Source organism: Protomyctophum bolini (genome assembly GCF_963924005.1).
Source record: "Protomyctophum bolini genome assembly, chromosome: 22".
NCBI classification, from domain to species: domain Eukaryota; kingdom Metazoa; phylum Chordata; class Actinopteri; order Myctophiformes; family Myctophidae; genus Protomyctophum; species Protomyctophum bolini.
The window spans coordinates 4,606,884-4,622,159 of NC_137883.1; the positions used below are offsets into that span (position 1 = coordinate 4,606,884).

Consider the following 15,276-nt stretch of genomic DNA (forward strand, 5'->3'; position numbering starts at 1 on the left):
AATAGAATCCTTAGGATTCGTCAGGACCCTCCCACCTTGCAGTCGCCTGTCCTAACAGTTAGGTTGCCTGTCCAATAGAATCCTCAGGATTCGTAAGGACCCTCCCACCTTGCAGCCGCCTGTCTTAACAGTTTGGTTGCCTGTCCAATAGAATCCTCAGGATTCGTAAGGACCCTCCCACCTTGCAGCCGCCTGTCCTAACAGTTTGGTTGCCTGTCCAATAGAATCCTCAGGATTCGTAAGGACCCTCCCACCTTGCAGCCGTCTGTCCTAACAGTTTGGTTGCCTGTCCAATAGAATCCTCAGGATTCGTAAGGACCCTCCCACCTTGCAGCCGTCTGTCCTAACAGTTTGGTTGCCTGTCCAATAGAATCCTCAGGATTCGTAAGGACCCTCCCACCTTGCAGCCGCCTGTCTTAACAGTTTGGTTGCCTGTCCAATAGAATCCTCAGGATTCGTAAGGACCCTCCCACCTTGCAGCCGCCTGTCTTAACAGTTTGGTTGCCTGTCCAATAGAATCCTCAGGATTCGTAAGGACCCTCCCACCTTGCAGCCGCCTGTCCTAACAGTTTGGTTGCCTGTCCAATAGAATCCTCAGGATTCGTCAGGACCCTCCCACCTTGCAGCCGCCTGTCCTAACAGTTTGGTTGCCTGTCCAATAGAATCCTCAGGATTCGTAAGGACCCTCCCACCTTGCAGCCGCCTGTCCTAACAGTTTGGTTGCCTGTCCAATAGAATCCTCAGGATTCGTAAGGACCCTCCCACCTTGCAGCCGCCTGTCCTAACAGTTTGGTTGCCTGTCCAATAGAATCCTCAGGATTCGTAAGGACCCTCCCACCTTGCAGTCGCCTGTCCTAACAGTTTGGTTGCCTGTCCAATAGAATCCTCAGGGTTCGTAAGGACCCTCCCACCTTGCAGTCGCCTGTCCTAACAGTTTGGTTGCCTGTCCAATAGAATCCTCAGGATTCGTAAGGACCCTCCCACCTTGCAGCCCAAGGAGCCGCCTCCCTCTCTGTTGGAAGCTGACCTCACGGAGTTCGACGTGCAGAGCTCCAACCTCCCCTCCGAGGTCCTCTACATGCTCAAGAATGTCAGGTAACGGAGGGTGTTAGCATTACGTTATGCTTTAGCTATTGAAAAATAGCAGATCTACAAGCTCATAGCGCGCCACCGAGTGGCGCGCTACGAGCTTGTAGGTCTGCTATTTTTGAAAAATCGAAGAACGACTGACATGGAAACATAGCTTTTCCAGAAAACTGTCGGGATTTAGAAGACATTTTTTTTAGAATCTGATGATCTCAGGTCAAAATGGGTTTTTTGAAGTAAAAACAACTGAGTACTTTCCCCCCCACCACGGACCACTCCAGGGTCCTGGGCCACTTCGAGAAGCCTCTGTTCCTGGAGTTGTGTCGTCACATGATCGTCATCGAGCTACAGGAAGGCGAGGGGCTGTTCAGGCCCGGAGAGGACGACGACAGCATCTACGTCGTTCAGGACGGACGCCTCGAACTCTGCATCCACGAGAATGTAGGTACATAATCGTCAAACTCTGCATCCACGAGAATGTAGGTACATAATCGTTAAACTCTGCATCCACCAGAATGTAGGTACATAATCGTCAAACTCTGCGTCCACGAGAATGTAGGTACATGATCGTCAAACTCTGCGTCCACGAGAATGTAGGTACATAATCGTTAAACTCTGCATCCACCAGAATGTAGGTACATAATCGTTAAACTCTGCGTCCACGAGAATGTAGGTACATAATCGTTAAACTCTGCGTCCACCAGAATGTAGGTACATAATCGTTAAACTCTGCATCCATGAGAATGTAGGTACATAATCGTTGAACTCTGCGTCCACCAGAATGTAGGTACATAATCGTTAAACTCTGCATCCACCAGAATGTAGGTACATAATCGTTAAACTCTGCATCCACCAGAATGTAGGTACATAATCGTTAAACTCTGCATCCATGAGAATGTAGGTACATAATCGTTAAACTCTGCATCCATGAGAATGTAGGTACATAATCGTTAAACTCTGCATCCATGAGAATGTAGGTACATAATCGTTAAACTCTGCATCCATGAGAATGTAGGTACATAATCGTTAAACTCTGCGTCCACCAGAATGTAGGTACATAATCGTTAAACTCTGCATCCACCAGAATGTAGGTACATGATCGTTAAACTCTGCATCCACCAGAATGTAGGTACATAATCGTTAAACTCTGCGTCCACCAGAATGTAGGTACATAATCGTTAAACTCTGCGTCCACCAGAATGTAGGTACATAATCGTTAAACTCTGCATCCACCAGAATGTAGGTACATAATCGTTAAACTCTGCATCCACCAGAATGTAGGTACATAATCGTTAAACTCTGCATCCACCAGAATGTAGGTATATAATCGTTAAACTCTGCATCCACTAGAATGTAGGTACATAATCGTTAAACTCTGCGTCCACCAGAATGTAGGTACATAATCGTTAAACTCTGCATCCACTAGAATGTAGGTACATAATCGTTAAACTCTGCATCCACCAGAATGTAGGTACATTAGGGCTGACCTCGATCAGTCGAACAGTCGACTAATCGATCGGAACGGGTCTCAGTCGACTGACCACCTCTCAGTCGATGTTCACCAATTGTATTGTATTATTCCACTAGGTCTGTGGGGGGACATAAACACATTTGAACATGCTTTCTGGCTGTTTTTAATCAATCTCCAATGTGCATGTGGAGTGTGTCTGCCTGTGTGGCAATGTGCCACTGCCTGTGACTTGAATCGCACAGTGCGCTGGCCTGAATCCAGAATCTCAATCTCACCTGCTGTGCTCAATCTGGCTAATGACAAGCCTCTCAGTCGATGTGGGGGTGCTCAGTCGACTATCAGTCGACTGCCTCCCCCTGGCCAGCCGGGGCGCCTGATGGAGGGGAAAGGAACTGGTTGGAATAACGTGTTCCTTCCACGCGCTATACGTCCAACCAGGGAAACTTCCCCCCTGTCCGGTGTAAAAGGAGCAACTTGGACACTCGGGCATGAAGGAAGCATGAGTTCAAGTCCGTTGCTCTCCCCTTGTCCCCCATATATGGGGACTAGGTTGGTGGAGGGTGTGTAGAGCCCAGGATCACGTTAGATGATTGACACAGGGGTGAAAAATGGGTTACAAAATCGTGGGATAAAAAATATATTTAGACTATCAGTCGACTAACAGCTAATTTATTCATATTAATTTCGACTATACAAATCCTTAGTCGGGGACAGCTAATCATCGAACTCTACATCCATTAGAATGTAGGTACATAATCGTTGAACGCTGCATCCAGGGTGGATTTCAAAGTTTTGCTCTTTGTTTTTAAGTGTGCCCTTTCAACTTCATGTTCAAAACAGTGACCCAGGGTGCCCAATTTTGTGACATTTTAATTATTTTTTTTGTGTCCAACAGACGTCCTGGTCACCACATAGCGGTAATTTGGCACCCATTTATTTATCTGAACTGCTGAAACCCTACGTATGTTCCCGACACGGGCGCTCAGGTCCGGGGCACAAATCTAGATACTTTTGTACTTTTACTCAAGTACATTTTCAATTTCCGTACTTTGACTTGTAAACTGAGTACTTTTTCCCCCACCACTGATAAGTGCTAGTTATATATTGTGCATTGCAGGACGGCACAGAGCCAGTGGTGAAGGACGTCCTCCCCGGGGACTCTGTCCACAGCCTCCTCAGTATTCTGGATATCATCACGGTGAGTTCCTCCTCTTTTCTCCGTCCGTCCGCCCGTCCGTCCGTCCGTCCGTCCCTGTCCGACTGTCCTCGTCCCATTTCTTTTGACCTATCCAGATTGGAATGTGATTGTCTTTGTCAAGTCTTATACTCGACCCATTCAGGCCTGACGATCGAAATTTAAATCATGACAATTTTCTGAAAGATTTGAGGCACATTTCAACGATTTTTTTTCAAAAAATAGCAGACCTACACAAGCTCGTAGCGCGCCACTCGGTGGCACGCTATGAGCTTGTAGATCTGCTATTTTTCAAAAGCTAAAATTATAACATAATGTTTAAAACGACAAAAGGGGTCCCCGCCCCCAAAATGGGTTAAATAACATGCAAATATAATACGTATACATTTTTCAATTCAAATGACTATTCTTTGTAGTTCAGTTAATTTGATCGCAAAAGCCGTGTCTTTTAATTCGATGAACCAATTCATAAAACGACAGCGGGGTCAGTTCAACAGTTGGGAGTTCGATTGATTGACCAATACTCTTTCCTTTGTAACGCACGTCGTTCTCCTTCTTGCCTGCCACACAGGGATATCCAGCGCCGTACAAGACGGTCTCGGCGCGGGCTGCTTCCCGCTCCACTATCTTGCGCTTGCCCGCGTCGGCTTTCCAGTCGGTGTTTGAGAAATACCCGGAGACGCTTGTACGCGTTATTCAGGTAAACGGGCTCTCTCTCTACCGAGTGAACATCGTCTGTGTTAATTTAAAGGGATCGTGACATTAAAAAAAAAGGTTTTTGTAAATAAAAAAAATAAAAAATCAAACAAAAACAACATATTTCTTTTAAAGCCACTCGATGGGCTCTGTCGTGAACCATACCGCCTGCACCGAAAAGACACGATGAAAAGCATTTTGAAGCATTCTCGTCTTCTGTGTGTGTGTGTGTTCGCGTGTGTTCGTTCGTGTGTGTGTGTGTGTGTGTGTGTGTGTGTGTGTTCCAGATCATCATGGTGCGCCTCCAGAGAGTCACCTTCCTGGCTTTACACAACTACCTGGGCCTGACAACCGAGCTCTTCAACCCGGTAGGAGGGAATTACCTCAATGCACCCTTCTCAATCTCCTTCACACACGCAATCGCACTCTCTCACTCTGAATGGAATCCCCCCCCCCCCCCCCCCCCCAAAAGAAAATCTTAAGACGGGTAGTATAGATGGATCTCCGTACATTCACAATCACATCCTTTTTTATTTTGTATTGAATTAATGCACACATACACAGACAAGCCATACACTGGCAAGCTGGTCAATGTCACACCACATTAAGCGCAGAATCTCCATAACGAGTAACAAAAACATATATAGGTTAGCGGACGGTTCCCAAGCCTTTCCATGCCAAGGATCCTCAAATAGAGATCCTCACATGGGCGCGGCCGTGGCTCAGGAGGTGGAGCAGGGTCGTCCAATGATCCCTGCGGTCGGCGGTTCGAATCCCGGCTCCTCCTCCTCCTCCTCCTGTCCTACATGTGGAAGTGTCCTTGGGTTAAGACACTGAACCCTATACGTTGCCTCCAATGAGTCGGTCGGTGTGAGCTCGGCCCACCGTCGGTGTGTGAATGTGGGAAGTGAGGACGCTGCTGGCGTCCACTGTTCGCCGCATCACCTCCCGATGTGTAAGACTGAATGAACCGTTGTAAAGCTCTTTGAGCACTTGGGGGGGGGGAAAGCGCTATAAAAATGCAATTCGTCTTTCATTTTAGCCTCCAAATAACAAATAGTTAACAATGTCATCTCACCACCACCACAATGACCACATATATATAATATTAATACGTGGGTCATATAGTCTTGTGTTTTTTATTGTGGTTATCTTATAACTTCCAGGAGCGTCAGGCGGTGCCCTTGACAAACGTCAACAGTGTGGTCGGCGGAGAGGCGGCCAGTCCAGCCAAGATAAATCGCCGGCCGCACTTTCAGGACGACTCTTTTTCTGCCGGTGTCACCGAGGTCCTCCCCGCTGAGACAGGTGCTACACTGATTGATTGATTGATTGAAATATTTATTAACAGTTTGCAGAATTACAGTACATTTCAAGCACAAACTCAATACAAAGACTGTTAACTGTGAGTGGACGACCCAATTAAGCATTACACTTGTTTTACAAGAGGGGTCCACCTTGTTCAATAATTTAGACCTGAGGCCGATTCTACAAATGCCTTCTGAATTCTGACGGTTTTCTGAAAAACCCCATGTTTCTATGTCAGTCGTTCTCAAACATTTTCATGTCGAGGACCCCCAGAAATGTATGTAATTGGCCGCCGCCGACCCGCATCTGAAAATATGTTGTTCCAGAGACCCCCACCCCCCCAAGAAGCAAATATACAGTATGAGTTAAAAGCGTTGCTCTGAAAGAATATATATAAAGATTTGCGCCACATTTTCACTTAAAAAAAAATAAAAAAAAATAGCAGATCTACAAGCTCGTAGCGCTTGTAGATCTGCTATTTTTCAATAGCTAAAGGATAACGTAATGCTTAAAAAAACCCACCAAAAGCGCTTCCCGCCCCCAAAATATATTCAAAGCAAATGCTGTAATACTGTATACTTGAATGAATGCTTCATGGAAGGTGTGTAGAGTAGACGTTGAATCCTTTTAAAACTCTTTCAGCGCCCCCTGGCGGTCACCAGTTTTTGGCTTTCGTTTTCCAATTAGCCCATTATAAATAAAAGAAAGAAAATGTCATTCTAGTATGCATGTCATGTGCATGTCATCACCTGCACACCCGATTTAGAGGAATTTTCAAAATATGGATAAAAGATAAATAAATAAATAAATCGTCTTATCGTCCTTGGCACTCAGTGCATAATTGGATTCATCTCGTCTTGTCGTCCATGGCACTTAAACTGTTTTAACGTGAATCCAATCGTTCTCTATCCTCTTCCTCCTCCCGTCACAGGTAACGACAGAGCCTCCAGAGTAATGGAGGATCTTCCCGAGTCCAGTCCTGTCACTCACAAAGTAAGACCTCTCCCTATTCCCTTATTCTGTCTGTTCCGTCCCAAATACTGTCCATTTGGACCATTTTGTCCTCCATCTGTTCTTGCTGTATAGCCTCAGACAGTAGAAAAGGGGATTTAACTGTCCATGTAAACGTAGCCACTGGCTATACGTTTACATGGACCGTTAAATCCCCTTTTCATTCGGAAATAAAAGTTAAATCCTATTGAAAGTTGTCATGTAAACACCTACAAAAACTTAAATCGGAATGAAAATGGCCAATCTGATTTAAACTTATAGATCTGATGTAACTGACCGGTTTATTCCATTTTAAAATCCTATTGAAACAACTGTGGACTCGTGTAAACACTCATTCGGATTGAAGTTCATTCTGGTCTTTCTGTGCATGCTTGTTTCCATGTAATTGGTATGGCTGTATTATGCTCTTGTTTTGCGATTAATTATAAGAAACTAGACATGTTTAATTTCACATCTCTGAGAGCAACCTCTCATAGGCTACAGGATACATCAAATATAAAGTAATATGGCATAAAAGTGTTTTATTATTATTATTATAAATGTAGTGGAGTAGAAGTAAAAGTATTGGAAATTGGAAATACTCAAGTAGAAATACCTCAAATTTTTACTTTAGTAGAGTACTAAAGTAAATAGTACTTATTTACTTTCCACCACTGGACGTAAACATATCCCCATATCCAATCAGAAGCCTTCCCAGCCCCAAACCTGATGTGGAATGAAATAATGGGATTTAAAAGTATTGTCCATGTAAACACTCGGCAAAAAAACGTACTTCTGAATGAACTCATTCTGAAGTTTTCATTCTGAATGAAAAAGCCCTCATGTAACCGCAGCCATTGTGTCAGTTTCTCCATGAGGGTGGATCTCCTGAATCGACTCCTCCCATCGTCCCTGTGTTGGAGGTTCCATCTGTCCCCGTTTTCTTGTTGTAGATTTCTTCCTATATTTAGTTTTTATTTAGTTTTAGTCAGTGAAAAAAGGTAGTCGACGAACATTTTTCGTCTTAAAGGGAAACTTCACCCTTTTTGCAAAAAAATATATGTTAATGACGTTTAGAAGCTTTAGATCACTTTCCTGGGGGTATTTATGTGTGTAATATGTGGTTTTAGATATTTTAGATTGTAGCAGCGAGCCTGTTGTCTCTGATGTCATGGACACTGGTCTCACTACCTTCCTGGACTACAATTCCCATAATTCTTTGGTGCACTGCTCCTCCTTGTGGATAGGGGGGAGATCTGTCTTACTGAGACAACATGTAGTCCAGGAAGGAAGTGAGCCCAGTGTCCATGACATCAGAGACAACAGGCTCACTGCTACAATCTAAAATATCTAAAACCACATATTACACACATAAAGACCCCCAGGAAAGTGTTCTAAAGCTTCTAAACGTCATTAACATATATTTTTTTGCAAAAAGGGTGAAGTGTCCCTTTAAGTTTAAGTCGACGAAAACAACACTGCCCTGGCTGTGGACAATAAAGTTGACCTTGACCTCTCCGTCTTCCTGCCCCTCCCCCCCACCAGTCCATTCTGAAGAAGAGCGTGACCATGCAGGACGCGCCCTCGGCCGTGTTCCACTACGACTACGCGGACGGCGGCGGTGGCGGCGGAGGGCGCTACGGCGGCGGCGGCGGCGACGCGGTGGGCGTCCACCACCCCAGTAAGATCAGCGCCATCTTCCAGGCCGCTAAGAAAGACCTGATGGGCATCATCCAGTTGCAGGCGAGTGGCGGAGGAGGAACCCCCTTTTGGTGTTTTTATATAAGCGTTATGTTGTACTTTACGCTGTTGAAAGATAGCAGGGTCTACAAGCTCGTAGCTCGTATAGCTATACGAGCTTGTAGGGTCTGCTGTCTTTGAGAAATCGTGAAAATGTCGCCCAAATGTTTGAATGTATCCTTTCGGAGCGAACGTTTGTAACTCAAGTCTTTGCTTCTGTCGGGGTCCCTGGGGTCCCTGGAACAACATATTGTCAGATGGGGCTCGCCGGGCGATTACAGTATATTTCTGGGGGCCCTTGACATTAAAATGTTTGAGAACCACTGACATAGAAACATAGGGTTGGGGGCACGGTGGCACAGTTGGTAGTGCTGTCGCCTCACAGCTAGAAGGTCCTGGGTTCGATTCCCGCTCGGGGCACTGTGGGTGCTGGCGGCGTGTTTCCTCCTCCGCGTCATCAGTGCCCATACCCGAAGGCGGGGTTGGCCTTTCTGTGTGGAGTTTGCATGTTCTCCCCGTGTCGTAGGTACCCTCACAAAAACATGCAGTAATCCTAGTCTCTAAACTGCCTCCCCCTGGCCAGCCGGGGCGCCTGATGGAGGGAAAAGGAACTGGTTGGAATAACGTGTTCCTTTCACGCGCTACGTCCAACCAGGGAAACTCCCCCCCTGTCGGGTGTAAAGGAGCAACTTGGACACTCAAGCATGAAGGAAATTAAGTTGATTGAGTCCGTTGCTCTCCCCAGGTTGGCGGAGGGTGTGTAGAGCCCAGGATCACAGTAGATGATTGACACAGGGGTGAAAAATGGGTTACAAAATCGTGGGATATAAAATATATTAAAAAAATAAAAATAAACATAGGGTTTTTCAGAAAATTGTCGAGATTTAAAAGGCATCTCTAGAATCTTCCTCAGGTATACGGAAACTCCCCCACCCCCCCCCCCCCCCCCCCTGTCAGGTGAAAAGAAGCAGCTCGGACTCCTCATGCATAGGAGGAAGCATGAGGTCAGTCCGCTGCCCTCCCCAGGTTGGCAGAGGAAGTGCAGCGCCCAGGATTACATTAGATAATTGACACTGGGTGAAAAAAAATCATGGGGATAAAATTTAAAAAAAAATCTAATCTTTAATATTTTCAGTATTGTATCATACATTTCATAATACATTATGCAATTTGCAACAGTCACATAGTACGTGTGCATTGTTTGTTTGTTTGTTGTTGTTGTTGTTGATGGCCATCAATACGTAGTGGTTCCGGCAGTGTTCCAGGAGTCTACTGAAAGTTTAAAACCCCTTTTGGGGATTTAAAGGTAGAGTAAGTGATTTAACTCAAAAAACCTTAGGTTTCGTTTTTGGCTGTGGGACCTAAGCCTTCGTCCAATCAGAATAGAGAGTCAAAAACGAAACCTAAGGTTTTTTGACCCCCAGGGGTTAACTGGGGACAGGGAGGAACTCCTTATATGGTCAGCACACTCTATAGTAGAGAGGATTATCACAACAAAACAAAAAAAGAAGTGATATTTGAATTAAGTGAAATCACTTACTCTACCTTTAAGCATTATGTTATACTTCAGCTATTGAAAAATAGCAGACCTACAAGCTCATAGCGCGGCACCGAGTGCCGTGCTACGAGCTTGTAGATCTGTAATTTTGGGGGAAATCTTGAAAATATGGCGCAAATCTTTGAATAATTATATATTCTGTCACAGTGAACATTTTTTAACTCAAATCTTTGCCTCCGATGGGCTCCCCCCCATATTTTGAGATGGGGGTCCGGAGGCCAAACGCATATAATTCTGGGTGCTCCTTGACATGAAATAGTTTGAGGACCACTCACTGACACAGAAACATTGGGGTTTTTTCCAGAAAACTGTCATGATTCAGAAGACATTTAGTATAGAATCTGTTCTCTAAATGGGTTAACGTCTCTCCCGTGCAGGATCCCAGTCTCCTGGAGGGCAGAGTGACTCTTCACCAGGTCAAAGCGGGCTCTGTGGTGGCTCGCCAAGGAGACCAGGTTAGAAAAGAACCCTATAGCTCTTTTATATTTTCTACACTTCAGTGGCATTCAGTCATCCATTTTGCACCGTTGTGCTGAGGCTGTGATATTTTCTTTTCTCTTAAAACACAATCGGCGCCGGGATTTCTTTCAAAATAGAAGCTCGGGGTGGCCGGGAAGATATGCCCGCTTTTACTCTGTTAAATCCCCCCCCCCCCCCCCCCCGCCTAAAACATGATCAACAGGTACTATGATTATACTCGTGAGGAAGATTCCTTAAAAAAAAAAAAAAAAAACCTGAACCCGCCTGAACCTAAGCCTCGCCCACAGCTGTTGTTGTATGATAATGTGGGAGGGGTTAGGGTTATGATGACGTCACTGGTGTTATTTCGATTGGGCCTTTTGACACCAAGGCTTTCAGCTTTCAGGAAGAAACCAAAAAATACACAGTGATACACAAAAAACAACATAGACATATTTTAATATTCTAACGACACCTGGGGTCTATTAGCCCATTCAAAAGGGAACCCCTTTTAGTGCTTCAAGTATTATGTTATACTCGAAAAATCGTGTAAAATGTGGTGCAAATCTTTGAATATATATTCTTTCGGAGTGAACGATTTGAACTCGCATATTAGCTTCTGGGGGGGTCCCTGGAACAACATATTTTCAGATGGGGGGGGGGGGGGGTCCGCAGCCAAATACAGATAATTCAAATAAAACAAATAAACGAACAAATAAATAAATTAAAACGTCGACGTCGGGCCTAAATGGGTTAGACTCGGTAAGAGCTTAGATTTAGAGTAATGCTCCATAGACACATGCAAGACCAGAAGAAATACTGTACAAAAATCACGGCAGTCCATCTTTGGAATGAAAGCCATTACCTGAGTGAGTGCTCTGACCATACGAGACACGTGCACCACCTAATAACCACGTTGGCTTCCCTGTCCAATCTTTGGCTGTGAGACAGTTACAATGTACAGTATATCATATTAATGTGGTGTTCAGCGGTGAAGCTGCATTATACAGACTCGTGTGTGTGTGTGTGTGTGTGTGTGTGTGTGCTATAGTAGTGAACGGTTTATGGTTCACCAGGACCAAATGGAAATAGCATCATAAATACTTAACCAATAATACGGACACGCATACACACACACAGGTTGTGGCTGTAAATCGTGCCGAGGCTGGCTTATCCTTTTCCTTCTTGTCTATTAGGGCCCACAAACATAGCACCAACTCAGTAAAACTGAGGCGTGTGCTTTCCTTTTATGCCTTGTTTTGGGTTTTTTGTTTTGTTTTTTGCAACCAAGGGGGCCGTGACATTGTCAAGGAAGTGAATGCACTTTTTCTTTTTGCGTGATTTGGAATGTTGTTTTGGAGCGTTTTGCTATAGCCACTCCATTAGACGGCGATGTGTGTCCCTGTGTGTGTGTGCGTGTCGTGTCCGTCCACACACACACACACACACACACACACACACACACACACACACACACACACACACACACACACACACACAGAGTTGTTTACGCGCACAGTCGCACACGTGCACACACAAAATGAAACAAACGGGACACCAGTGTTGAGTGAGGACGGTGCTGCTGGCCTCGGTAAATAAATATTTAAAAAAAGCTGCGAACTCGGAGCCACGACGCAAAATGTATTTCAAAATAAACCAGCGTTTCAGATCCACAAGCTCGTGGCGCGGCACTCGGTGCCGCGCCACGAGCTTGTAGGTCTGCTATTATTTTTTATCGTGAAAATGTGTCCCAAATCTTTGAATATTATATTCTTTCAGAGCGAACGTTTTTTAACTCAAATCTTTGCTTCTGAGGAGGGTCCCTGAAACAACCTATTTCCAGATGGGGTTCCGGCCGGCCAATTACATATAATCTTTGGGGAGTCCTTGACATGAAATAGTTTGAGAACGACTGACATGGAACCATAGGTTTTTTTTCTTCCAAGAAATATTTCAGAGCAAACATTTTTAACTAAAATATTTGCTTCTGGGGGGGGGGGGGGGGTCCCTGGAACTACATATTTTGAGATGGGGGGTCCGTGGCTCCAATAGAGATAATTCTGGGGGTCCTTGGCCTATAGAAACATGGGTTTTACAGAAACATTTTAGGATTTATAGAAGCCTTTTTTTTTTTTTCGACCTCAGTCCAAAATGGGTTAAAGCATCCTCCTCTCTCTCTCTCCCACCCTCTCTCTCTCTCTCTTTTGGGGCGTCCATTCCAGGAGGTGAGCATCCACTTTGTGATCTCCGGCCTGCTGCACGTGTACCAGCGCATGATCGACCGCGAGGAGGAGACGTGTCTGTTCGTCACCCACCCCGGGGAGCTGGTGGGCCAGCTGGCCGTGCTGACCGGAGAGCCGCTCATCTTCACCGTCCGCGCGCTCCGCGACTGCAGCTTCCTCGCCGTCTCCAAGACTCACTTCTACGAGTTAGTTTTTGTGACGACATGACACAATTATGCATCTCATCAGTATATATAAGGCTTTTATAACCCATTTTGACCTGAGATCAGATTCTAAAAAAAAGGATTTCTTCTAACATCCTGACAGTTTTCTGAAAAAAAAGCTATGTTTCTATGTCAGTGGTTCTTCGATTTTTCAAAAATAGCAGACCTATACAAGTGCCGCGCTATGAGCATGTAGATCTGCTATTTTTGAGTGGTGCAACCACTCCAAGGAACGGCAATGTCTGTGTTGTTTACCTATGTGTTGTTTAATGAGCACCAGTTTGAGTACCAGTAGGGGCGCTGTTTGCCAGAAACAGAGAGAGAGAGAGAGAGAGAGACAGTGCTGCATTGTTGCCTGCTAATGAGAGAGACAGAGAGAGAGAGAGTCCAGGCAACAACGCCTGCTGCGTTCCTCGCTTCAGGTTTACAAGGCCCTTAAAGCAGCTATAAGCAATAATATGTCAACATTTTAATTACTCTTTTTTTTTTTGTTCAGACAGCCAGCAATGGGTAGAACGCTCCCCCGAGAATTTTTGTCTCTGTGACACATCTAGAGGCCGCAATCTGCATTCAAAGATGTTCCTAGACGCTTTGTCATTGGTCAAAAAAAAAGTTTCGTCAACAAATACAAACTATAGACTGAAATGTTAGGAAGGGACTGGTGGACAAGAGATCCAGTATGAGCAAAAAAAACAAGTCATTTATGATTTTACACTTGAAAATGCAAGAAAATACAAGCTCGGCTATTTTCTGCAAGTGTAAAATCGGCCGTTACGACTACATTTCAGTTGACTAAATCACCTGTAGATTTAGTCGACTAAAATCGTATGATATTTAGTCAAACAAAAACTAGACTGACACTAAAACATTCCAGGCGATTAACCCATTTTTATGGGGCGGGAACCCCTTTTGGTGTTAGCATTATGTTATGCCTTAGCTATTGAAAAATGGCAGATCTACAAGCTACGAGCTACGCTAAGAACGACTGACATGGAAACATAGCTTTTTCAGAAAACTGTCAGGATTTTTAGAATTTGATCTCGGGTCAAAATGGGTTAAAATATGACTATAAAACTAAAGTTTCATTCCAAAGCCTAAAACTAAAATAGAACTGTGCTGCCAAAAACAACACTGACACGTTGCATTCATGTTGCTTTGTATTTCTACTTTGACCAGGATCATGTATTTCTACTTTGACCAGGATCATGTATTTCTACTTTGACCAGGATCATGTATTTCTACTTTGACCAGGATCATGTATTTCTACTTTGACCAGGATCATGTATTTATACTTTGACCAGGATCACGTATTTCTACTTTGACCAGGATCATGTATTTCTACTTTGACCAGGATCATGTATTTCTACTTTGACCAGGATCATGTATTTCTACTTTGACCAGGATAATGTTGTATTTCTACTTTGACCAGGATCATGTATTTCTACTTTGACCAGGATCATGTATTTCTACTTTGACCAGGATCATGTATTTATACTTTGACCAGGATCATGTATTTATACTTTGACCAGGATCATGTATTTATACTTTGACCAGGATCATGTATTTCTACTTTGACCAGGATCATGTATTTCTACTTTGACCAGGATCATGCGCGTGGAGCCCACCGTCGTGCTGAACGTGGCCCACACGGTGGTGAGGAGAATGTCGTCCTTCGTCCGACAGATCGACTTCGCTCTGGACTGGATGGCCGTGGAGGCTGGCCGGGCCGTTTACAGGTAACGGTCGTCTATAAGTCTTTTAAAATGATGAACATTTTCATGAAATACCTCATGTTTCTGTATCGGTGGTGCTCAATATTTCATGTCAAGGACCCCCAAAAATGATATGTAATTGGGCCACCGACCCTCATCTGAAAATATGTTGTTCCAGGGACCCCTCAGAAGCAAAGATTGAAGTTAAAACGTTTTGAAAGAAGAATATATATTCAAAGATTTGCGCCACATTTTCACGATTTTTCGTCTACAAGTTCGTAGCGCGGCACTCGGTGCCGGGGGGGTACTTTCGATGACGTCCCACTGTTGCGCAACATCGAATGTTGCGCAAACAGGCGCTCCCAGCCTGTGGAGCGATGCGATCGGTTTTGAGATCAATAATCTCCGTCCTTTTGATCAATCTTCGTCCTGGGCGCATGGGCGTTAACTAATTGAAAAGACGGTGAAGTCCATCCTGTGCTCTAAAGGGTGTTATCTCTTCCAATAGCCTACACGGGTAGAGTATGTTAATGCAATATAACATATACAATGTGTATGATAGAGTATGTGCAGGCCGGTTCTATTAGCTCAATGGTAAAAATGTCTGTGCAGGAA

The 15,276-nt window shown here is 44.6% G+C and overlaps 1 protein-coding gene across 1 annotated transcript in view; it reads left to right on the forward strand.

Annotated features, from left to right (window-relative positions):
- Nucleotides 1-15,276, forward strand: part of pnpla7a (patatin-like phospholipase domain containing 7a) — an 89,827-nt gene that overhangs the window by 12,483 nt on the left and 62,068 nt on the right. Inside the window, exons 7-17 of the mRNA XM_080756538.1 lie at nt 955-1,095; nt 1,368-1,527; nt 3,675-3,755; nt 4,324-4,452; nt 4,736-4,816; nt 5,615-5,756; nt 6,688-6,749; nt 8,292-8,489; nt 10,422-10,499; nt 12,726-12,931; nt 14,554-14,685. Of these exons, the coding sequence (XP_080612664.1) occupies nt 955-1,095; nt 1,368-1,527; nt 3,675-3,755; nt 4,324-4,452; nt 4,736-4,816; nt 5,615-5,756; nt 6,688-6,749; nt 8,292-8,489; nt 10,422-10,499; nt 12,726-12,931; nt 14,554-14,685 (1,410 nt within the window). The remainder of the gene's footprint in view (nt 1-954; nt 1,096-1,367; nt 1,528-3,674; nt 3,756-4,323; nt 4,453-4,735; nt 4,817-5,614; nt 5,757-6,687; nt 6,750-8,291; nt 8,490-10,421; nt 10,500-12,725; nt 12,932-14,553; nt 14,686-15,276) is intronic.